Below are 25,745 nucleotides of genomic sequence, written 5' to 3' on the forward strand. Positions count from 1 at the left end.
ATCCCATTTCTCTTGCCATAGTCTATTAACACCATCTTTAATTATTGTTTTGATTTCTGATTTGCTAAGAGGAACTTGAATTTCTATTTGATCTGATTTAATAGCTTCTTTTGCCAGATTGTCTACCATCTCATTACCTCATGTGCTGGGACCCAATCAAACTGCATAAGAGTCCTTTGTTGATTTATTTGAAATATTGTCAATATCTTTTTAAGTTTACTGAGTAAAATGCCTTCACTTCGGACTGTGGTGACGAAAGGGTTACAGAAGCGTCGTCCCGCCCCGGAAATTACGCGGACTAATCACGAAGCGCGGTGCACGGTGGAGGCGTGTGACGTCAGCAGGCGTCGTGCGGGGATTGGAATGCTACAATGTAACAATCGCAACTGGACGCTTCAGATTAAAGCGCTGGAATGTAACGTTGTATCTATTCGGCGTCGCCAAAAACGCTCTGAATGTCGCAGGGAATAGCGAAAAACCTCGGGTCGTAATGCGGCTACCGGAGATTTCAAAACAACAACAGCGGGAGAGCGGAGACGAGCAGCCTTTGGAGGATTTACCAGGCAAACATATATGAGAAACACACGGATTTGTGGGGGATTTATCCGCTCGGGAAGTTTATGACAGGGTTAGTACTGAGCCACACACACGCAAGGAATATCTAGGAATTTACTCCGACTCCTAGCTTAGTGCTGTATGTGATTTTTCCTCCAAGCCGGATCATCTCCGAAAGTACTTTCCGATGGTTTTCATTGATCCAGGAGAAGTGGGGTTCAAGTAGTTTAGATGCCGCCTAACGTGAACCAGGCACCGGAGAGAGGTCGATCCATAAAAAGGGGTTAGGTTAAATCGCCCACATGCTCTGGATTTGGGATTGGGATCACAAGGTGGAAGTTGAGAGCATCAAATCCCCGCAGGTCTGTGGAAGATGCTGTCCAGCAGGAGTTGAGACCCTTGGATTCATCAGCGAAGCGCTCCATCTGGATCTGAGGACACATGCAGGCCAAAAAACGCTATTTAATTCTGTTCTCTGCAGGTGTGTGTCTCATTCTGCTCTTTTACCTGCAGGGGCCAGCTTCCAGAAGGACTCCAAAGCGAGGGGATGACCCCCATCCACACTGGCCACACTTTTCAGACCCCTTACGAGCGTTCATCCCTTGGGATCAGACTGAAACCGAGGACTATAATGTCAGAGCGTCTCCCAGACACAAACGAGATGATAGTACAGGAGCTGACAAGTGCCGAATGGACTCCTGCTTTGACTTTGAGTTGTGTAAAAGAAATGGCTTTAAAGTCTACGTCTACCCTCAACAGAAAGGGGAGAAGATTTCTGAAAGCTACCAGAATATACTATCCTCCATCGAGGGGTCCAGATTTTACACATCTGACCCGGGACAGGCTTGCCTTTTTGTTTTAAACCTCGACACCCTTGATCGAGACCAGCTGTCCCCTCAGTACGTCCATAATCTTAAAACTAAAATCCAGAACTTGAACCTGTGGAATAACGGGAGGAACCATCTGATCTTTAACCTGTATTCCGGCACATGGCCGGATTACACTGAGGATTTGGGGTTTGATATCGGTCAAGCCATGTTGGCCAAAGCCAGCATCAGCACCGAAAGCTTCAGACCCAATTTTGACATCTCCATCCCCTTGTTCTCCAAAGATCACCCCCGGACTGGAGGGGAAAGAGGGTTTTTAAAATACAACACCATCCCTCCTTTTAGGAAATACATGCTGGTTTTTAAAGGCAAGCGCTATTTGACTGGGATTGGGTCTGACACCAGGAATGCGCTTTATCATATTCATAATGCTGAAGATGTGGTTCTCCTTACCACATGCAAACACGGCAAAGACTGGCAGAAACATAAAGATGCTCGCTGCGACAAGGACAATGCAGAATATGACAGGTAAGAACAGATGGATTTATGATGGTTAAACATTGCATAGCGCTGGATGTTATTATAACATGTTGAAAAATGAATGCACAGTGGAACCAAAATGTAGGTATTTCGTTGCAAATTGATAACAAGATCTTAAAAGAAGTGTTATTTATTTAAACTAAAGATACATTTTAATATTACGTTTAACATATGATATATATTCTGGTTAAAATGAAGAAAAAAGGTTGATTGCACACTTAAAGGGATAGTTCACCCAAAAAAAAATCTAGCATTATTTACTCTTATTGCTTTCAAACCTTTCTTCTACTATACACAAAAGAAGGTATTTTGACAAATGTTGTAAACCTGCACTGTAAAAAAAAAAAAAAAGTGGGTTCCACATGATCTATTTGAGTTGGTACAACATGAAGGAATTAACTTTAACTAAATACATTTTTACAAATGTAAGTAGATCGAACTTAAAATATTTAAATAGTCCCTCCCAAAACAAATTGTGTAATTTCAGCTTCTATTAAATAAGTAGTTTGAACAAACAGCAAACATATTTTTTAGGTGAGTAACCATTGACTTCAACTAACAGATATTAAGTTTTATAAAGTGTTATATTAAAACCCAGTAAGAAAAATAATAATAAGCATCATAAATAAATTAATAAAAAATAAAATCTAATCAAACACAAATTCACATTCTACAAATTAACGCTTCTTCGATATCTCCATTTTTCCCAAATAAAGATTCATTTCATTATTACCTGGCATAACATATGATATATATTCTTGCTAAAAAATAAGGAAAAAGGGGATTGCACAACTTAACGCAGGGGTGTCCACACTTGGTTCTGGAGGGCCGGTGTCCTGGAGAGTTTAGCTCCAACCCCAATCAAACACACCTGAACCAGCTAATCAAGCTCTTACTAGGTGTACCGGAAACTTCCAGTCAGGTGTGTTAAAGCAAGTTGGAGCTAAGATCAGCAAGACACCGGCTCTCCTGGACCGACTTTGTACACCCCTGACTTAAAGTTCACCCAAAATTGAACATTCTGTTATAATGTACTCACCTTTCACTTGTTTCAAACCTTTAAAAGGTTCTTTTTTTCTGCTAAACACAAAAGAAGATATTTTAAAATACACTGTAAAAAATTATTCAGAGATGATTCCTTGAATTTACTTCTTTTTTTACGTTAAGTAGTTGTAAACAATTTATTTGTGTTGAATTTCAACAAACAAATTTAGTTGAACATTATTAAACTTAATTTGTTTGTTTAAATTCAACAAAAATAAATTGTTTGCAACAGTTCTGCATGCAACACTTTTTTTCAGTGATATGTTGAAAACATGCACCGTAAAAAATGCTAGGCTCCATACGATTTGTGTTGGGAAAATAGGGCTGGGTGATATTTACAAAATGCAATCTCGATTAATTATTTTCCATATTGAACAATAACGAAATGTATTTCCATATCAGTTGTTAATGCTTCCATATTTAAAAGACTATTCCAATAATGACTGAAGCCACTAAAATTAGACGGTCCATTAAATAGCGCAACCTATTTTTAGTGGCCGATCATTTTTGGTGCATCTCTAATGTCAACACACTTGTAGATTCCCATTGTTGCACATTTCTGCTGATTGATTGGCTCTTAGAGATTTTATATTGCTATTCGATATAATATATGATATAATTTATCAGCCCAGCCCTATGGCAAAACATGAAGGAATTAAGTTAACTTATTAGTTTTTTACCAAGTTTAGTTGATTAAACATTTAAGTTGTCCCCCCACAAAACTCAAGAATTGTGTTGTTTCAGCTTCTTTAAATAAGTAGTTTGAACAAAAAGCAAACGTCATTTTTTTTGAGTGAGTCACCATTGACTTCAATAGTATTTGTTTTACTACTATGGAAGTCAATGGTTACAGGTTTTCAGCTTTCTTCAAAATATCTTTTTTGGTGAAGAAAGAAACTCCTAAAGATTTGAAACCCCTTAAGAGGAACTTGTAAGCGGACTTTAATTTTTGGTTGAGCTGTCTTTTTAATATGTATGATTGTCTTTGCAAAACAAAGTGTTATTTGTTAAAAATATTTTTTTTATGATGGTAATTTTAGTTCAATTCTAAATTTGAAAACATTTTGCTAAAATAAGTTAAGTTTGAAATTCTAAAACAGTAGATATGTTGCTGAAAATATAGATAAGAAATATTTGCACATGTAAAAAGTATGTCTGTGTTTGCAGTAGATATAATATTAACACTGTTATCATTTGCTAATTTAAAAAAAATATTTAAATTTATAATAAATTTGCAAAACATTTAATGAAAAGACGATATAAAAATGGAGACACAAATGTATTTGAATGTTTAAAAGTGTATTAATGGCATTAAAATGTGCTAATATCAAACTCATGATGCTAAGTCACAATTCTGGAAGGTTTGCAATGACTTTTTTTTTAAAGCAGCTGGTGTCAACATGATCTTTAGTGGATGTCAATTCTTTGTCGATGTAATGTGAATGTGGATTTTGCTTAATTTTGTCGTATTAAATGTATTGAGATTCAGAAAATTAAGATAAAAAAAAAATATTTGCACACTTAAAGTATGCCTGTGTTGGTTTTACAGTATCAAAGCAAGAATCATTTACAAATAAAAAAATATATATGTTTCATCCTATATTACATTTGCAAATCGTTTAAAGAAAAGACAATTAAAAAATGAAGACAATATATTAGAGTGCTTAAAAGTGTTTTTAATGGCAATAAAATAGCTAATATCAAACTCATGAAGCTAAAATTCACATTTCTGGAAGGTTTGCAATGACTTTCTTTAAATCAACTGGTATCAACATGATTTTTAGTGGATGTCAATTCTTTGTCGGAGAATTGTGAATGGATTTTGCTTGATATTGTCATATTAAATGCATTGAGATTCAGAAAATTAAGATAAGAAACATTTACATGTATAAAGCATGTCTGTGTTTGCAGTAGATATAATATCAAAGCAAGAATCATTGGCTTAATTTTTGTATTAAATTTGCAAAACATTTAACAAAAGCGATGAAATCACAAGTGCTATAAAAATGCAGACAACATATTTGATTGTTTAAAGGTGTGACAATAAAATGTGCTTATGTCAAACTCATGATCCTATAATTTACATTTCTGATAAGTTTGCAATGATTTTAAAGCAACCGATGTCAACATGATGTTAAGTGGATGCCACTTTTTTGTCAGAGTAATGTGAATTTGTATTTTTTTGCCCAATATTGTCGTATTAAATGCATTGAGATTCAGAAAATTAATATAAGAAATACTTGCACACTTAAAAAGTTTGTCTGTGTTGCTTTTACAATATAAAAGCAAGAATCAATCACAATTTTTAAAAAATACATATAATTTTATATTAAATTTGCAAAACATTTAACGAAAAGACAATATAAAAATGAAGACAATATATTTAAATGCTTAAAAGGGTTTTAATGGCAGTAAAAAGTGCTAATATCAAACTCATGATGCTAAAATTCACATTTCTGGAAGGTTTGCAATGACTTTCTTACTTCTTCTTACTGGTGTTAACATGACCTTTAGTGGAAGTCAATTCTTTGTCGGAGTAATGTGAATGTGGATTTTGCTTGATATTGTCGTATTAAACGCCTTGAGATTCAGAAAATTAAGATGAGAAATATTCACACATATAAAGCATGTCATATAATGGCATTGAAATGTGCTAATGTCAAACTCACGATGCTGAAATACACATTTATGACAAGTTTGCAATGATTTTAAAGCAATTGGTGTCAACATAGATATCAATTCTTTGCTGGATTAATGTGAATGTGGATGTTTTCTGACATTTTCTTATTAAATGCATTAAGATTCAGCTCAAATACTCACAGAAAGTATGAATATATCCAATTAGTTTAAGTAAAGAATAAATTTAATGCATATTTGTATCATCAGAACACATTTGCAGTAATAATAGCGGGAAGTACAATGAAAGTTGTATTATATCCTAAAATGCTTACGTCAATCTGTTTCATGTGAAGCTTTTTTTCAAATGATGATGATAAACTAGTTTCCTAATGTAGTGCTTTTAAAAAAAAACTAAATCTAATGCTTATCATGATAACCTATCATTTCCAGCTGAAGTGCATATGAAAAAAGCTGCTGTGGATTTAATGCATTAAGATGTAGAGTCCTTTAGAGGCAAAAAAGCTTTCAATGTGCATGACATAACCCAACCCCCAACCACCTCGTGCAATCAAGATATATCCCCATTGCTTGTCAGGACATCTGCGTCAACTGATCCTTTTGCATCTATTGTTCTAAATTAGGATTACAGCAAACATGCCAAGTTGTCTTTGCGTCCATTTGATCCAATAGGCAGATGTTAGGATTAAGAAGCATTGCGTAAGCAGTGCAAACTTTTGGCCTTTATTCTGAATAACAACGTAATTTAGGATCCCTGTAATTTTCCAAATGCAGGTTTAACATTTAATACCTAGATTTACATATAGGAACACACACACAAAAAAACAATGCACTGTAAAAAAGTGATATGACAAAAAGTCATGACTACAAATTAGGGATGGGAAGATTAACCGATATGTATCGATACGCGGTTATGCGCGTTCACGATGCGAGTGCATCGGTGGAGCAGCAGAGGATGAATGAAATTTTGGAAGCAAATCGAGATGCATCGGTTTTTGCGAGATGCATCGATTTTTCCGAGATACAGCTTATATTTTTAATATAGAATGTATTTTTTATTTATTAACAAGTGTTGTCAACCTGTTTTTGGCGCATAATTTAATCGACCTACATAAAGTAAGCCTTAGCAACGGATTTGCGGATGTGCACACACTACAACTCAGTGTATCAGGTGTGCGGATGAAGCTAGTGGTGCGCCCTCAGAAAGCGCGAAAAGCAAAACAAACATTTTATTCCTCACTGAGTTTTAAATCTAAAGTATGGCCAGCAACATTATGGATTTAAGGATAGACGACATGACAGGACAGATGCAATTTGCAAAATGTGCCGCGCATCTGTAAATACGCGGGCAGTATGACTAATCTGAAATCTCACTTGAAGCGGCGCCACGGTGTTGTTGTGGAAGCATCTTCCAGTGTTTCTGCATCCCCGGCTTTCGCACTGCTTCAACCAGCTCCAAAAGTGGTGAGAAAAGCATCGCAAGTTTTTTTTTTTTTCCATGCGCAACAGTTCTGCTCGCTCTACGCCAATAACGAATGCTATTGCATTGTTCATCTGCAAAGATATTCAGCCTAGTGTCACGGAGAACGAAGGTTTTAAACACCTCCTCCTGTTAATTTTTATTTAATTATAATAATAATAATATTAATAATAATAATGATAAAAATAATTGGGTGTCACTGTGGCACAGTGGGTAGTTTGACCACCTCACAGCAAGAAGATTGCTGGTTTGATATTTTTTTATTAGCCTGTTGTTTACAGTGACAGTGATGTTTCAAAGCAGCATAACACTGCTAGTTCACCACCTTAAGTTTTGAATAATCAGTGGCAAAATATATCTTTGTAAAACTTGTTTTCATAGTTGAAAAGTTAAATCACAATTCTTGTTGTGCAATGCTAATTTTATTTATGTTGAAAGAGTGCAAATATATACATATTTTTTTAATATATATTGCACTTATACATTCTGTTTATCTTGAAAATACTTAAATAATATGTGCTATATGTTCTAAAATGGCCCTCTACTGTAAACTGACACTCTGTCTCTGAGAGAAGAGCCAGTTTGTAAAAAAAAGTCTTGGTTTTGCTTGGTTTATAAATAATCAAACTCATTCAATGGCACAGCATCCTCTTTCACATCATCTCATAAACTTGATCTAATTAGTTAGTGCTGAATTATCGCATCGTATCGTGATATGGGTGTGAATCGTATCGTGTTGCATCGCAATATGTCACAAATGTATCGCTAATATATCGGATCGTATTCTTTGTATCGAGATGCGTATCGGATCGGCATTATAGCTTAGATGCCCAACCCTACTACAAATGTTTTTATGGGACTTGAACTCAGTGCCGGCTCGTAGGGTTGAGAGGTCCTAGGTGAGATGACAAAATGAGGGGTAAGCATGTTTTTTTTAGGCAGGGTGATTCAATAGGATAATGAATTGATTATTAATGAAACCTTTTGAATGTGGTCTATTTTTTTCTCACATATCACACACGTATGTCTGTGGTCATGGGGATAATTGCATTTATTAAAGAGCCCCTATTGTGGGTTTTTGAAAATGACATTTCATGTAGTGTGTAGCACAGCTCTAAGTGAATGAAAACACCCAGCTGAGGTTTAAATCTGAAAGTGCACTGTGTTTAAACTATTGATTCTTTAGCGAAATAGTCGACTCGGAGTCGAATAAATGAGTCATGATGGCTTCGGATCTTTTGATTTAACGCATCGACGTCGTTGTGGTACATAACCAAATATGCAGTGCTGGATCTGGTAAAATGTGAACGTGCCTTACCCTTCAGAAAACTAGCAGAGCGCGGGGGATCACGGGACTGTTCATGACACTAAGTACCCGTTTACACTAATGCGTTTTAGTTTGAAAACGCTTAAGTTTTGCTACGGTTACGCCAACCGTCCACACTACGCCGGAGTTCTCGAGCGCCGAAAACGGAGCGTTTCGAAAACGCTGGAGAGGCCGTTTTCATTCTGAAACGCTGCTGCTCCGTCTCAGTGTGGATGATGGAAAACGGAGACATTTGAAAACGGAGGCGGGGCTGCAGACATTCGCCTCTCTGATTGGGGCTTTTCCTGAATATTAAGTAGCCTAACACACACAGTTCAATCCTGCATTCTCTCTTTGTAAGTTCAGACTTCGCATGTTTGATCAAGGCTGCAGTCTCTTCTTCTCAGTTTGATATGGACAACAGACTATATCGAGGACACGGGTAAATCTTTAAAGGGAACAGTGTACTTTATAACTTCATTCACATCACCCTGGCTACGTTGTTTCACTTTCTCAACAATAAAATGTAAACATGATTTAAGGAACTGCCTATTTTCATTTTAATATTAGCAACTTAGACAGCAGAAATGTTGAGGCGCCGTGCTGCATGAGCGTCATCTTCACTGTGTGGATATTTATAACAAAATGGAGCCAACTGCCTCCTTTCAATTTCAGTGAAAATACGAAACACACCTTCTCTTTTGCTGAATATCAGTTTTAATAATCGATAATGGCCATTATAAAAGTATAACATACAATAAGTTTTTACATTATAGGAAATAAAGGCAAGCGATCAGTCAATATACAGAATAGGCTACGTGGTTACATTAATCATTAACTCATCTTTGCGCTTAGCCAAAACACGTTACCTGAGAAAAAGTAATAGATTCCAATGACCAAAGTCAGGGAATATGTCGTTACATAAAGACAACAAGATGAATGAAATATCCCGTTTAATAAATATAGTGAGATATTAGATCCAGCGGGAGATGCTTGATGAGAAGTCCGACTAGCTCTCATCTGGGTAGATGGGCTGCAGCGCTTGCCCGAGAGTGTCTGTGTGGTCACGTGATGTGCGTTTTTAGCGTTTTGGTGTGGACGGAGAGCAGTTCAGAAACGCTGGATAAAACGCGAGTTTGGACGCGGATCGTTTTAAAACTAAAACGCACTAGTGTAAACGGGGCCTAAGATGACGATCACTGATAGATGGAGATTCAGCTGCGGGGAATAAACGGTTGAAGTTTATTTTCACAACAACACCACAGTATAGCTAACTGTGTGCTGTGTTTGTTCCTGTCATTTTTCTGAAATTTGATACAAGAACCTTCGCTTCAATGCGAGATTAGGTAGTCATTTGCTATTATAGAAGCAGACTATTATGTATGGGACTTTGTCAGTAACTGTTCATAAGGAGCAGTTTCTTCTTCCTCAGGATCATAACATGTGAGAGTGATTAATTTTTGCCTCGCTTTGTGGTTTTTTTTTTGTAATATTTTGTTTTATTTGGCATTTTTTATAAGATATTTAACAAAAACAGTACAATACAAATAAAAAGGGGAAACAATATAATAATACAAAATTATTTACATTAGCCCCCCACCCCCCCTCAAAAAAAGGGAGGGTTTGTCTCAGTTACTAAATATACATGCATGACATATGTAGCATAAACATATTAAAAAAGATGACAGTATTCACGTTTTTACAAAGTCAGTGTCATGACTATATGAGTTAGAGTTGAAAATTTACAAATGTAAAATGCTGGATACTGGAGTCTTAAAATAGGTCCCCATATGGTTTCAGCTTTGTTCTGTGTATTTTCAAGATGTAGTCTTTGCCTCGTTTTCTGATTAATTGTGTGTTGTAACTTCTAAACTCTATTAAAGATCAGTGCTTGTATTGTATCTCTTAGGTTAAATCTTTATGGGGCTGTTCACATATTGTGTACACAACCACGTTGAAAAGTGATGTGTGTGCTTCCTCCTTTACCGATTTTAAATGCGTTTCTATATATATACATTTATATATATTTCTATATATATATATTTCTATATATATATATATATATATATATATATATATATATTTATTTATATATATATATATATATATATATATATATATATATATATATATATATATATATATATATATATATATATATATATATATATATATATTTAAATATATATATATATATATATATATATATATATATATATATATATATATATATATATATATATATATTTAATATATATATATATATATATATATATATATATATATATATATATATATATATATATATATATATATATATATATATATATATATATATATATATCATAGTTCGGAAACATTGACAGGCAGTTTTGAGTAAAAAAAACTCAGAAAAGGTTTCGCCATTTTAGTAAAAATGTGATATTTTTAAAGGCGAGGTCAGGTTGACATTTGTGCATGGAACTGCTCAGTCCAACATTTGCATTAAAAACATGACTAGTGCTCTCCGTCTATGTTGCGGGTGCCAGGAGTCTCGGTTTCCTGCTGTGTTTTTTTTCCCCGGCGGCTGCGGCGCTCGGTGAGACGGGGACGAGGGGCTCTGAAGGATTAGTGGAAACAATGTCCCTGGTGCCAGTGGGGGGGAAAGCAGCCTTCTCTCTGTTTAAACAGTGGTTTCCCAGAGCTCACTCCATCACCCAAGAATGCTTGTGTCCCGAGTGACCTCTCGTCTCAGGCAGCCTGACCTCAATGTCAACCCGCCTACCGACAGGCTGTTCTGGGTGACTTGAAGAGATACTCACATGCCACTCACTTGGTTAACAGCGTAACCCTGCAGAGACACAGCTGCGCACTCAGCCATTCATTTGGGCTTTTAGAATTCTACTGTTCCAGCATTTGTGGTCTAAACAATAAGAGATTATTTAAAAGTGGATTGTGCGTAACGTTTTGAAAATAGTCCTTGTGTATATTCAATAAAATCGTTTTCCAGATATTTCCTAGTGATTTTTAACAGCAGACCAAGGAAATGTTCGCAGTATTTCCTATATTTTCTTCTTTAGAGGAAAGCTTTATTAATTGTAGTTTAGATAAAAACTGTTTTATATGTACAATGGAAGTCTTATTATCTCTCCTGTGATTTAAAAAAAAAAAAAATTATTTATTTTTTAATTTTTTATTTATTTATTTATTTTTATTATGATTCTCTCTCTCTCCCCCCCCCCCCCCTTTTTTTTTAAAATCTTTACTAAATGATGTTTAACAGAGCAAGGAATTTTTCACAGTATTTCATATAATATTTTTTCCTCTGGAGAAAGTCTTATTTGCTTTATTTTGGCTAGAATAAAAAAAAACATTTTAAGTAGGAACGTCCCAATCAGGGACAGATTTTTTTTTGCCCTCAAGTCAGAGTCATTTGATTTTGAGTATCTACCAATACTGAAACCTGATCCAATACTTCTATAATGCATAAAATGAACAAAGAAGAGCGAAGAAACAGATTTAGGACGTTCCTTATTTTTCATTTAATTCACCCTATTTTAACATTCAACAACTCTGTTCACAAACAGAGCACTTCTATAAGGTAGCTTGTACAATCAAGTAATAAATAACATCAGTTTCTCACTTCTGGACTTTAGTGCATGAGTAAATATAAAAAAAAATCTAATATAAAAACAAACAGCACCTCAAATTAAAATACACTGCAGGCAATCCCAAGTTTACATATCTCACAGTTTGCTATGGCAATGTTTTTGTCATCAACTTTATAATAACTTCAGACCACAGACATACTCGCGCTTTCCGCTTCAAGCTGCTTCTGTGTTCTGCCTTGCCGGCATTTAACCAATAGCGTCTCTGCAACAAAGTGATGTCATGCCATACACGTTGCTGTTTCTGTGTGAAGTCAAGAAAGAGGTCTAGCTCTGTGCCACCGCATAACTATTGATGTGTTAAAATAATGAGAGTAATATATATATATATATATATATATATATATATTAGGCATACAATGATATATGATACTTATATATACATACATACATACATATATATATATATATATATATATATATATATATATATATATATATATATATATATATATATATATATATATATATATATTAGGCATACAATGACTTGCCTAATATATACATATATACATATACATATGTATATATATATACATATATATATATATATATATATATATATATATATATATATATATATATATATATATATATATATATATATATATATATATATATATATATATATATATATATATATGTATATATATATATATATATGTATATATATATATATATATATATATATATATATATATATATATATATATATATATATGTATATATACATATATACATATATATACATATATACATATATATGTGTATATATATATATATATATATATATGTATATATATATATATATATATATATATATATATATATATATATATATATATATATATATATGTATATATACATATATACATATATATACATATATACATATATATGTGTATATATATATATATATATATATATATATATATATATATATATATATATATATATATATATATATATATATATATATATATATATATATATATATATATATAGAGCCCTGATTGGGAGGTAATGCTCGATTCTGATCGATTCGGAAATTACGTGATTGCACCCGATTTCCGATCACGTTCGGATCTGGACATTATTAGCCCCCCCTAACCTATCTGTGTTTTTGAATGTCTACAGAACAAACCACCGTTATACAATGACTTGCCTAATTAAGCCAATTAACCTAGTTAAGCCTTTAAATGTCACTTTAAGCTGAATACTAGCATCTTGAAAAATATCTAGTGAAATATTATGTACTGTCATCATGACAAAGATAAAAAAAAACTGATTTAAACTATTATGTTCGTATTTTTTATTGATTTACAACGCAAACTGAAATCTGTGTAATCAAATTAGCATTCATTTCATGCAATAGTTTCTCAGAATTGTATAGTTATATTTATTAGATTAATATCTAGGTCGGAGAAGGCATAATTGTCCAAACATCCTTAAAACAAATTCATATAAAGAGCCTATGGGCTACTGATAGCAAGTTAATGTGCCTCAGCTTCACCATTTGCTGTATTTTTAGCACTAGGATGTTCTATGCAAATTTTGCATAGTAGGAAACAAGCTACAGCTCTAGTTTTAAAGTTATCTGTTTTTCAGAAATCCCCTTTTAAATACACTAAGGCCCAATTCCAATTTTATTTTGTACCCCTACCCATTCCCCTTGAAACAGAGTGTGAAGAGGAAGGGCTTCAATTGGGACAGTACTACAGCACCTGCACACGTCATCATATGTCATCACGATCTCTTGCTTCATATGAGATCGATGATCGCGACTGCTGTAGTTATTCCAGTTACTTTATTGTTTGCTATGTATCCAGGGCCGGAGTGGTACTCCTTTTCAGCCTTGGAGTTTCAAACCTCAGACCGGCCCACCTCAGTTCACGACTGACTATATTAAAATAAGTTCATATCCAATTCAGTTTCTAATGACACTATCACATCTTTTTTTTGAGAAAACAACTGCTTTAGAACTTAAAATGTTCAACAACCCTAACAGTATTATATGTCTTAACAATAAATATAAAAAAAAAAAAAAGAATTACTCAGACGAGGATCGAACCCGGGTCTGCGGGGTCGAAAACTAAAGTGTTATCCACTGAAGCACAACAGCTGTTCAGTGACATATGACCAAGTTACATCATCATTAACCTGCAGGCTGCAACTTGCTCACTGAGCTGCGAGAAAATAGATAAAAAGAGTAGAGCTGCGGTAAAATAATGAATAAAAAGGCTGTGGTCAAGTAAATAGATAAATAAATTTAAAAAGTGTGACTGCTGAGAGCAACCGATTCTGGAGCTAGGGATACCGGCCCTCGCGGCCAATAAACGGACCGGCCCACCGGGAATTCTCCCGGTCCTCCCGATTAGCCAATCCGGGCCTGTATGTATCTTCCGGAAATCACTGAAGACATATAATATGTTATCGTAATGACATAATGCGGCAGTAAGATCGTAACTATACTGTGCATTTACACCGTGGCCATATTCATCTATGTAAACACATGCCAACAACATTAACATTATAGCAGACGCTGTAAAAAGCTCATTTCCAGCCACTAGACATTTCTGACAGGGTATTTGAGTGACAGTATGTAGTGAGACTGCTGTACAGGAGTTATTATTATGGATTATTGTTGGCAATTTTTTTATTTATTTTTTTTAATTTTTTTATAAAGCATAACTGTAAAACACGAACACGGTTATGAATGTATTAAAACATATATTTGTTCTTTGTAAAAATTTGTAATGAAGACAAAAAAAAATACTAATTTGTGGTTCTCCTTACTTCCGGGAGCAGCTTTGCTTCTGTTGTGTCTGGTGTATTCGGGGAAATTTTCTTACAACCTGGTGTGGTGTGAGGTGTGGTCCTGAAAAATCTCTGATCGAAAGGGTATCTAGCCCTTTCCCTTAGCCCTATGCCTTCAAGCTAAAGAGAATTTGGACACCCCGACCCCTTCACGTGAATGCGCAAAACATGCAGGGCTTACTTTGTGCCAGAACATGTCGGATCCGGATTCGACACCTCTGAAATCTGATCCGGCACCACATTTTTCCAATCCCCCTCCTCAACCCTCGCTCTTCACTTGTGTCCTCGACACCTCTACATACTCGGGTAACATGCTGGATCTGTTAACTCGATTTGTTCCGGGACCTCGCAATTCACAAATTAAGCACTGGGAAGGGGTAAGGGGAAGGGCTAAGGGGTAGAATTGGGATTGGGCTTAAGTATGCAAAGTGAGCTGAAGTTAGTTGTTGACCATTTAAAATGTGCACAGTTTAACAATTTAGCCACATTGTGGTCACCTTATCCCTAATACTGAAACGTTTACCACTATCCTATCCAAATTAAAGGTGACAAACCCCTAAATAAAAAACAAAATATAAAATATAAACACAAGGTTTGTAAATTGTCAAATCACTCATCAATTTTTAATGTTCGTACAAATCTGAAAATATTAGTATTAGTAAAAGTAAATGTTTGGAAAGTGGGAAAGACTACAAAAAATGCCAATCAAGACAAAAAAAACATACTCAATACCTGCAAGTCAATTGTAGCGTTGCTTTCAGAATTTGAAATCAATAAGATTTCCACCCCCCCATTCCGGTTGAAAGTCATAAAATGATTAATTAATGCACATGAATCAAATTGACTTTGATCAGTGAGTTGAAATGCAGTCAAGTGCTTCTGACATCCCGAGGCCTCAAACATTTAAAGCTATATTTCCGTGTGCATTGAGGTTTCTCAGTATGGACCGTTTTCCTTGAAGTGCCGTTATGACAGATCTGAAAAATGCATGCTGAATTTCCATTGGAGACGGATGTTCGCTCCCTTCTCATTTCCCGCTGTAGCCATAGGCCTTCTCTCGGCCTGCGCTCTGCAAGGACGGATGCTGAAGTTGTTGAACATGACCGTTCTTGTGAATGTGAAATGCTGACGGCCGTGGCGCTGAATAATTGATCAGATGTGTTTTATTCATGTTATGTGTTTTTTTTTTTTCTACGCTCAAAATTTTCACGGGGTTCATGAATTATTCATGAACGCACAAAATCATCTGCATCATTTCTGTCCAGCAATTCAGACTTGTGAAACACAATGATTAGCTTGAAATGGATCAAATTGAATGGCATGGGTTTACTTCATTTTTTAAATGACAGCAATGAATGACATTCATCTTTTAATTTCAATTGACCTGACATACAATTTTAAATACTTTTAAATGCAATAAATTCCTAAAATTTCAAGACATGTTACTGTTTTTTTCACAGTAAATTACATTAGTGGCACTTTACAGGATTCAACTGTTTAATTATACGTATTCAGATTTTTATTGTGAAGTTAAGGCAGGCATCACAAATACAGCAAATTACTGTAAAAAGGCTGTATCATTCACGTTAGTTACAGGAATTCATCACTATTAATATTTTATTCAGCATAGAAATTTATACACGTTAACTTTCATGTTAGTACAGGCACTTTTTGATATTTAGAAATGCTTACAGAATTATTGTTTTTATGAAAGACCTCACAGCAATTTACTGTGAATTTACAAACAGTGCCTTACTGTGAAAGTAATGCAATTATTAGCCAGTAATGTACTGTAAACTTAAGGTTAATATTTAAGTGTAGAGTAAGCATTGATTTGAAGGATTATAAATAACTATAATGATATAGAATATATGCGAAAGGACTTTTAATTTGTCATGAACCTGATTAAGCACTTCTGGTAAACTGTATGCCATTACAAAGTCGGCGCGTTTAAAGTCTGTTTTCTTTAAAAATCAGCTATCTCCACTGGCAGAGTGGTATCCGACATAAAGTGGGTCTCAGATTGTACAAGACACACTGCATTAAAGTACATTTTTTCCCTGCCATGTCTTTAAAATATGAACATTTATTTAACCCCAGAATATTCAATAGAGCTTCTGCGTTAGCTTGTCGACCCTGACGGGTGCGTACGAGAAATAGCTTTTCGTCTTGTCTTACGCTTGAGCAACTAAATGAATACTAAAGTCTATTTAACTGATTGTATTTTAATCACATTACAACATCGATGGTTTAAAAAGAACCATATAAAATGAATGTCACAGTAACTGTTCACAGGAAGTTTATTGAGGGTCCACAAGGGATGTATCGATTCACCTGACTGACAATTTAATACGATTCACGATACGATTTAGTCACAATTTGTTTTAACAAATATATTAGAAACTCATTTATGGTGAAAAGCCCTTTCATTTTTTTCTCAACTGCTGCACATTTATTGGAAAATAACATATTTTCTGCCATTACCAAATTGCTATTTTAAAACTGTGACTGACATATTTGACACATTTTAAAAGAAATGTCAGCATATCTGTATTTTCTGGTAAAGGCTGAGGTCTTTGCACATTTACAAAGTCCCCTGCTGAAAAAAAAAATATTTCACTGGTGACTGAGACACACCTTTCAACCCTTCCATGTTTTCCCGGGATTCTCCCTTATTTTACAGTTCTATCCCGCTATGATCCCGTAAAGGTATTTTCTCGTATTTCTCCTGTATTTTCAGTGTTTCTTTGAAGGGTGGCAAATTAACATTAAAGACTCGAGCCTCTCTATACGCAACCCATACCGCCTATCCACCAGGGGACACCCCTTGCGTTTAATCGAGTCTGTTCTGTGCTTTCGATTTGTTTAGGCACGAAAACACTTTGATTTGTACTTTCAGGGGGCACACTTTAGCATACATCACAAACTACTTAAACAATCATTCAAAGTCTTTTTTTATTCACGCATCACTCTTTTTTTCATGCAGTCTTCATAAACAAGATAATTAGACAACTATAACTCAAAATAATCGTTGTATTGTAGGATAACACACTTTAAACATTCAAGTATACATCAAGGCACATTTTTGCACCTGTAAACTTTAACAGATACAGTTAAAGTCAATTTTTTTGCCCTCCCAAAAATGTTTAGGAAATATTCACAGTATTTCCTATAAAACAAAAATAATTCTTCTGGAGTGATAACAAGTCTTATAGTTTATTTCTTGAATAAAAACAGTGTTAACTTTTTTTAAAACAATTTTATGGTCAGTGTTATTAGCCTCCTTAAAAATATTTAAATGTTTTGATTGTCTACACAACAAACCAGTTATACACTAAAACTCAAAGTAGAGCTGCACAATTAATCGTAAAAAGATCGTGATCTCGATTCGACCCCCTAAACGATCTTAATCCAGCATTTCTACGATTCTGTCAATCATATCTTCAAGTTCAGGAGAGAAGCAATGGTGGGCGCACAATTCTTCACATTGTTTTACATACATTGTTCAGCAACTCGGACGCCTCCAAATGATGTTGAAGGAGTCACATGCTGTATTTTTAAGATATAAATCACCTCAAAATGCAATTTCTGTCTTTGTGTAATGTATTTACAACCGCAAACTCACACGTGACGTGAGCTGACCGTCAGCTGTTACCACAGAGAGCGCGCGACTGCCCTCTGAATGAAGCCTACTTTAGTGCACAGAACCTAGGCTGTAAATTACAGGTAACGTTAATAATGTTGTAAATAACATTTAGTTTGTGGCACAGAGTGATCGTTTGGGAGCCTCGCGGGAAGTGAACCGCACTTAGCAGTGGAAATGAAACTGAAAGCGCACACAATGTTGCCAGATGTAGCTGACTGATTCCAGCCCCAAAAGTATCCAAAACCCGCTGTTTTAGTATGCCCCAAATTTTAGTATGTAAAATGTTTCAGCATACCAAAAAGGTTTTAGTATGGTATGTGTTTATGCAAGTGAGACAAGTATGGTGCTAATCGACAAGAGAAGGCACCAATAATGGTCCATACAACATACAAATCAAGCAATACAACTGTTTATTGCTGGTACACACAGCTGATATCAATTATCACAATAATATTCAATAATCATCAATCATACTCATGAACATCATTAGTCGAAATACAACAAAATTGCATAAAAGGCTTATAATGCGAAATAAAGATTAGGTTACATGAATAAAAGATAGATAATGAAAACTTCAAGCAATTTGATACAAGTATATACAACCTCAGAGACGTGCCATCATTTTCCTCTTCAAAGACTGGGGAGCCCGTTGCAGTCACATTGGAAAACCAACACGTGTGTCCGAGAATGCCGGGCGATGCGCGCTTATCCCACGGCTGAGCTTCCAATGTTTCAGCAAGAAACCCTCATCTTTATAGTCAAAATTTGGGTGCTGGCCAAAGGTTGGCCTAATAGGTAAGAGAGAAGTGTGAGTTGATCAGGCCCACCTCCTCTCTCAGCTAGTTGCACATTATTTCTGATTGCAAAGCACTAATTTGAGGTTTGTATTGTCAGCATGATTATCTAGAGTCAATATTCTACCTCCTGAAATTTGGAGAAAGTTAACCTTAAGGTCCGGAGACCCTTCTCTGGTTATTTGGTCATGCTTAAGTGTCAATATTTTACCTCCTGAAATTTGGAGAAAGGTGTGAAGTTAACCCTAAGGTCATGAGACCCTTCTCTGTTCATTTGGTTGTTTGTTGAGCGCAACAGAAGAAAAACAAAAAAAATCTCATTTGTTACACCGGCTGAAATGCAAAAATACCCACCCAGTCTTCTGTATTCACGAAAATCACGACAGTGACTGATTTTAAACAGACAATTACAGATTGTAAGCACATGTCTCAAACGCAATAATTCAACATCAGAATTATCATCAGCATTAATGACCAGGACAAATCTAAAGTCTGTTCAAGTCCACCATTCCAAGTCTATTCAAAATTGAGCATTTTAACCAACAGTACAGCTACACAAAGCCTATTGCTGTTTTACCATATGTTTGAGAATAACAATAATAATAGCCCACTCATATTCGCCTTCATTTTATATCTACAGAATCGTGAGAAAAACGTGATCCTTATTTTAGGCAAAAAGATAGTGTTTCTCTTTTCAGCCAGAATCTTGCAGCTCTAACTCAAAGGGGCTTTTAAAATAAATATTAAAACACTTTGTCTGAATACAACTATCTTGCAAAATAACTAATAAAATATACTGTCACCATGGAGACAACAAAAAAAGTAGTTATTAGAAATTAGTCGAACTATTAGGTTTCCTCATTTGCGTCTTCTGTGTTTGGTGTGAACCCAGCCGTGTTGCCCAATCAGAAAGAAGAAAACAGCATGCATCCTGACATCATGAGATGAAAGAGTTTTCAGAAAGTATCGTTTTCATTCACCTGACCTTTTGAAAAAATATTTATGTTTGTGTGGACAGGGCCTTGGAAGTGAAGAAGCATTCGGTGTAAATCAGTTCTTACACATGTAACTGCCATCAGCACATTGTTGTAGTTGTTGCGACTTTAACTGTAGTCACATGTCAGTGTTCATCTCTGAAAGCAAGCAGGGTGGATATGCTGGTTTGTGTCAATTATTTTCCTGCACCATTCAGCCCTACTGCGAAGAGTTGGTCTTCTGCAGAGCAAAAGCACACAAAACAGTTGATCCAGAAGCGTCTGCATTGTGTGCGCTTTGTCTTGGCCGACTGTCTGTCTGTTCTTAATCTGATTGGCTCAAGCTTTTTTTTTTTTAACAAAGGAACTTGGACGCTGGTTGATGACAATGCCTGTTGGGTTACATAACCTTGGATTTACTCTGGTGCCCTGTTAACACAGCTAATCATCTTAAACCAATCCCAATCCTGCTGCTTAATTGGGACTCTGAGGAAGTGGCTTATATACTGTCATTGACAAAAGACAAAGACAACGGGCCAAACAGCTGACGCTCATGTGATTCAAATCCGTTTGCTGCTGCTTTTCACTGCTAATTTGGTCACAGAGGTATTATAGTTGACTACAACACAAACGTTTCTCATATAGTTTAAGTTGAAAGGCCAATATAACTAAAACTGAATACACATTTGAAAGCCAAGTGCACATATGTTAAATATAATGTTAATGAATGATTCAGTAAAAGTGTATTAGTTATTATATTTGTAAATTAATACTTTGTAAATAAATATGAATATTTTAATAGTATAAAATATTATTAACAATTTATTTAAAGTGACAAAATAAATTGTAGTTGAATGCAAGAAATTATTAATTAACTAATAAATGGTTTTAGTTGTCCGTCCGTCTATCCTTCCATCTACTCAACCTTCCATCCTTCCTTCCAACTAACCATTCATTCATCCATCCATCCTTCCATTCATCCATCTATCTATCGATCCTTTCATCCAACCATCTTTCATCCATCAGTCTGACCATCCATCCATCAATCCATCAATGCATACATCTATAAATCCTTTTTTCCAACCATCCTTCTATCCAACCATCCTTCTATCCATCCATCCTTCTGTCCATTCGTTCATCCTTTCATCCTTCCTTATTTTCATCCATACATACTTTCATCCAACCATCCATTCATCTGTCGTTCTGTCTATCCATACATCTATCTTTACATCCTTTTATCCAACCATCCTTCCATGCTTCCATCCATCCATCCATCCATGCTTTCATCCATACGTCTATACATGCATTCATCTCTCTGTCTGTTTATCCATCCATCCATCCATTCTTCCATCCATCTATCCGTCTGTCTGTCTATCCATCCTTCCGTCTGTCTGTCTGTCCATCCTTTCATTCATACATCCTTCATCCATCCGTCTGTCCATCCATCCATCTATACATCCTTTCATCTAACCATCCTATCCATCCATCTATCCTTTCGTTCATCCTTCCTTTCATCCAACCATCCATCTATCCTTCTGTCTATCCATCCATCCATCCATCTATACATCCTATCCTTTCATCTAACCATCCATCTATTCATCCATACATCCAAACATACTTTTATCAATACATCCTTCCTCCTATCCATCCATCCATCCATCCATCCATCCATCCATCCATCCATCCATCCATCCATCCATCCATCCATCCATCCATCCATCCATCCATCCATCCATCCATCCATCCATCCATCCATCCATCCATCCATCCATCCATCCATCCATCCATCCATCCATCCATCCATCCATCCATCCATCCATCCATCCATCCATCCATCCATCCATCCATCCATCCATCCATCCATCCATCCATCCATCCATGCTTCCATCCATACATCCTTCCTTCTTTCCGTCCATCTGTTCATCTGTCCCTCCCTCCCTTCTATCTGTCTGGCTATCTTTCAAGTATTTTCATTGAGTTTAAATTGAAATATTAACAAAATACTTAATTTTCAAATAATTAATATTGGCAAAAATAACAAAAGTAAAATGAACATTAAAACGAATAATAAAACTATATATAATAATAATAACTAGGAGTAAAGAATAAAGATAATAATATAGAAATGACAAAACTGAAATAAAAACAATGAAAAAGAAGATTCTAGAGATTTTAGCATTTGTAAAAAAAAAAAAAAAAAAAAATATATATATATATATATATATATATATATATATATATATTTTTTTTTTTTTCCAGAATCCAAATTACTAAAACAAATGTTAGGATGTGATTAATTTCTTTAAAAAATTATCTAAATATTTTTAATAAAATTATTTTAGTGCAATATAATTTTTCCTCAATCTTAAATCTAAAAAATCTAAATGAAATCTCAAAATTATCTAAATGAAGAGTTAATTGGTTAGGGTTGCATAAATCCAGTTTAATCAGTAATCATCTTGAATTTAATGCAAAAGAACATTGATTTGTTACCAAAAAGTGTAGTGATATTGTTATAAAGAGAATGATTTTAGGATCCACAAATGTTTATAGCATAAATTAACCATTTAACAGTTTATCTTTGTATGATAAAACACACTTTATACATGGTTTAAAGTGGTTGTTTGATGAACAATTGTTATATATCTTGACCAAATCCTCAGTAAGCATGGCTGGAAATGCAAATGTGAAAGGCAGATCAAGCAGTAATTTGTAATGGTTCACCGTGTTCAGCATTTAGCTCATGTATTTGCAAATCAAGCGCAGTGCGTACTGAATCACAGCGGACAGTGCCGTCTGTGGTTAAATAAGGTGGAAATAATCCTCTCCCCATTTTCCACTGCCTATTATGTGGAAAATCCAGCCTTTATCTGTCACTAATAACAAGGAAGTCGTGATTGTCTCGATTCAACGACTGAAAACACCAGCCGTGCAAAACACCATGAGTCTGTTCCTGTCGGAGTTGTCATTTATTGTGTTTTTAGTGAATTTTTTATATTTTTTGTCTCTGAACAAAGTGACATTTATTTTTGTTTTTATCAAAGCAAACATCTCCTTGATTGTTTAAAGCATTTTTATTTTATTATTTATTTTATATTTGCTTTTATTAAAAAATATTAATTTATTATTATTTAAATATATATATATATATATTTTTTTTTAATTGTTTGATTTATTATTATTATTATTATTATTATTATTTTAAATATTTTATTTTATTATTATTTCATTTATATTTTTATTTCTAAATCTTTTTATTTTATTATTTTTTTATATTTTTTCTTTTCTTTTTTATTTTATTATTTTAAAAAAAACTATTTTATTGTTATTTATTTTTATTTCAATTAATAAATAAATGAATTGATTTTATTATTTTATTTATTTTATTTTAAAGTGTGTTTTATTTATTATTATTAAAAAAAATGTTTTACTGTATTTTATTTTATTATTTTTCTATTTTCTATTCTATTTTATTTATTTTACTGTTACTTTATGATTTTTATTGGAATTAATTAATATATATTATAAATGTTTTTATCTTATTATTTAATTAATTTTATTTTATAAACTTATTATTTGGAAAGTGTTTCATTTTTTGATTTTATGATTTATTTATAATTTTATTATTTCTTTATTATTTTTTTATTTTATTATTATTTTATTGTTTAAAATTTTTATTTAAATTTATGTATTTGTTTTATAATTTTATTTATGTATTTTCTTTTGTTATTTTATTTAGATTTTTAAATTTTATTTATTATTATTTATTATTATTATTTATTTAAATTATTTTATTTGTTATTTATTAAATTATTAATTCATTATTTATTATTATTATTATTATTATTCATTACTTACTAGAACTTCTACCTTAAGCTGCTTTGACACAGTCTACATTGAAAAAGCGCTATAGCAATGAAACGTCACATTAAATGCCACACTAAGGCCTCTAGGTAAATCACTGTAAAATGTTTAATGCAAAAAAAAATTTAATTACAGCAAAAAACAAACAAACCTTGTACTAAATGAACTTAAAGTAAAATTTAAGTCATTCATCATTACCCATATGTTCCAGTGATTTGATAATTTATATCAATGCTGCAATGTTAAGTACCTTAACTTACATTTACACTCTACTTTCATTTGCTATTTGTGGCATTTGTGTTAGTAATAAAATATCTAATATACCTTTTTAGACCCTTTTTTGCTTTCTCTCAGGGATTCAGTTCCTCTTGCTATCTCTGCTCATGTTATTGTGTCCGCTGTGAAGGAAGCACTAATTTGAAGCCTCTTGTCTCACTTCTGTAATGCAGATTTGACTACTTTCGCTGCTCCGGCAGCTGTAATTATGTACTCGGTCTCTGCAGTGGGTTTAATAAGATACACACTTCAGCAGACGGCAGACTATTCACAAATCAGCGGCTTCTCCACTTCTTGCCTTCCGCTCAATTACAAACACGTCGTAATATGAAAACATTCTGTCGAGAGAGCATTCAGTGTGGGATAACAGCGATAAAACATTCCCTTTTATTAATCAAAACCACGTTGATAAGAACAATGCCGGAGGTCTTAAAGAGCTCCAATCGGCACGTCGTGATTATGAACCTCTCAAATTAGGCTGTGCTCTCAATAAGTCAAGAGCACATTGTGTTTGCTTTCATCCAGTCTTTCGTCTTTTTTAGCTGTCGGTCTAAAAGCATGTTTTTTTTTTTTCATTGAGTTAGCAGTATCAACCATCCCCAAAGTAGTTTTTTTTCCTGTGTTACTAACATTTAGATGATCATGAAAGCACTAAAGTGAAAGTTCAAATATTAAGACAAGTGTTTGCATTATATTTCATTATTATATCAGATTAAATCATCTGCTATTATGGATTTATTTTGTGTCGCTTGTCAATGAACTGAGTCTTTGTAATAAATGGTACTCCATCTCTAACTGGTTTATTAAATACCACTACTTCTATCGAAACATCAATGGACTCGAGCGAGTCATTGAATCATTTGTTCAAGATATTCAGTCAGAAGCATTGATTCATCCCATTATGAAACAAGTGAATCTTTATGAGTGTCTAAATAGCTTGTTCAAAATATTAGTTTAGAAACATTCATTCATTCATTCATTCATTCATTCATTTTCTTTTCGGCTTAGTCCCTTTACTAAACATTGATTATTTCTGTTATAAAACGAGTGAATCTTTTTGAGTGAGTCTTTGAATTAACTGTTCAAGATATTCAGTCAGAGACATTAATTCATGCCATTATGAAATGAGTGAATCTTTTGAGTGAGTCTTTGAATGATTTGCTCATGGTACTGGCTCAGAATCATTGATTCATCCCATTATGAAACGGGTGAATCTTTATGAGTGAGTCTTCGAATGATTTGTTCAAGATATTAGGTCAAAACATTAATTCATTCGTTATGAAACAAGTGAATTCTTGAGTGATGCTTTTAAATAATCTTTCCAAGATATTCACTCAG

The 25,745-nt window shown here is 34.0% G+C and overlaps 1 protein-coding gene across 3 annotated transcripts in view; it reads left to right on the forward strand.

Moving 5' to 3' along the window:
• Positions 1-392: 392 nt before the first annotated feature.
• Positions 393-25,745, forward strand: part of ext1a (exostosin glycosyltransferase 1a) — a 109,624-nt gene continuing 84,271 nt past the window's right edge. For 2 of the 3 annotated variants that reach the window (XR_015510424.1, XM_087285670.1), the window contains exon 1: positions 393-1,910. Coding sequence is in view for 2 of the 3 variants with exons in the window: in XM_087285670.1 (XP_087141796.1) it covers positions 997-1,910 (914 nt within the window). In the remaining variant the exon portion in view is untranslated. 3 annotated transcript variants of the gene reach the window in all.

This window comes from Danio rerio, chromosome 16 (genome assembly GCF_052040795.2).
Source record: "Danio rerio strain M-AB ecotype USA chromosome 16, GRCz13ab, whole genome shotgun sequence".
In the NCBI taxonomy this organism is placed as follows: Eukaryota; Metazoa; Chordata; class Actinopteri; order Cypriniformes; family Danionidae; genus Danio; species Danio rerio.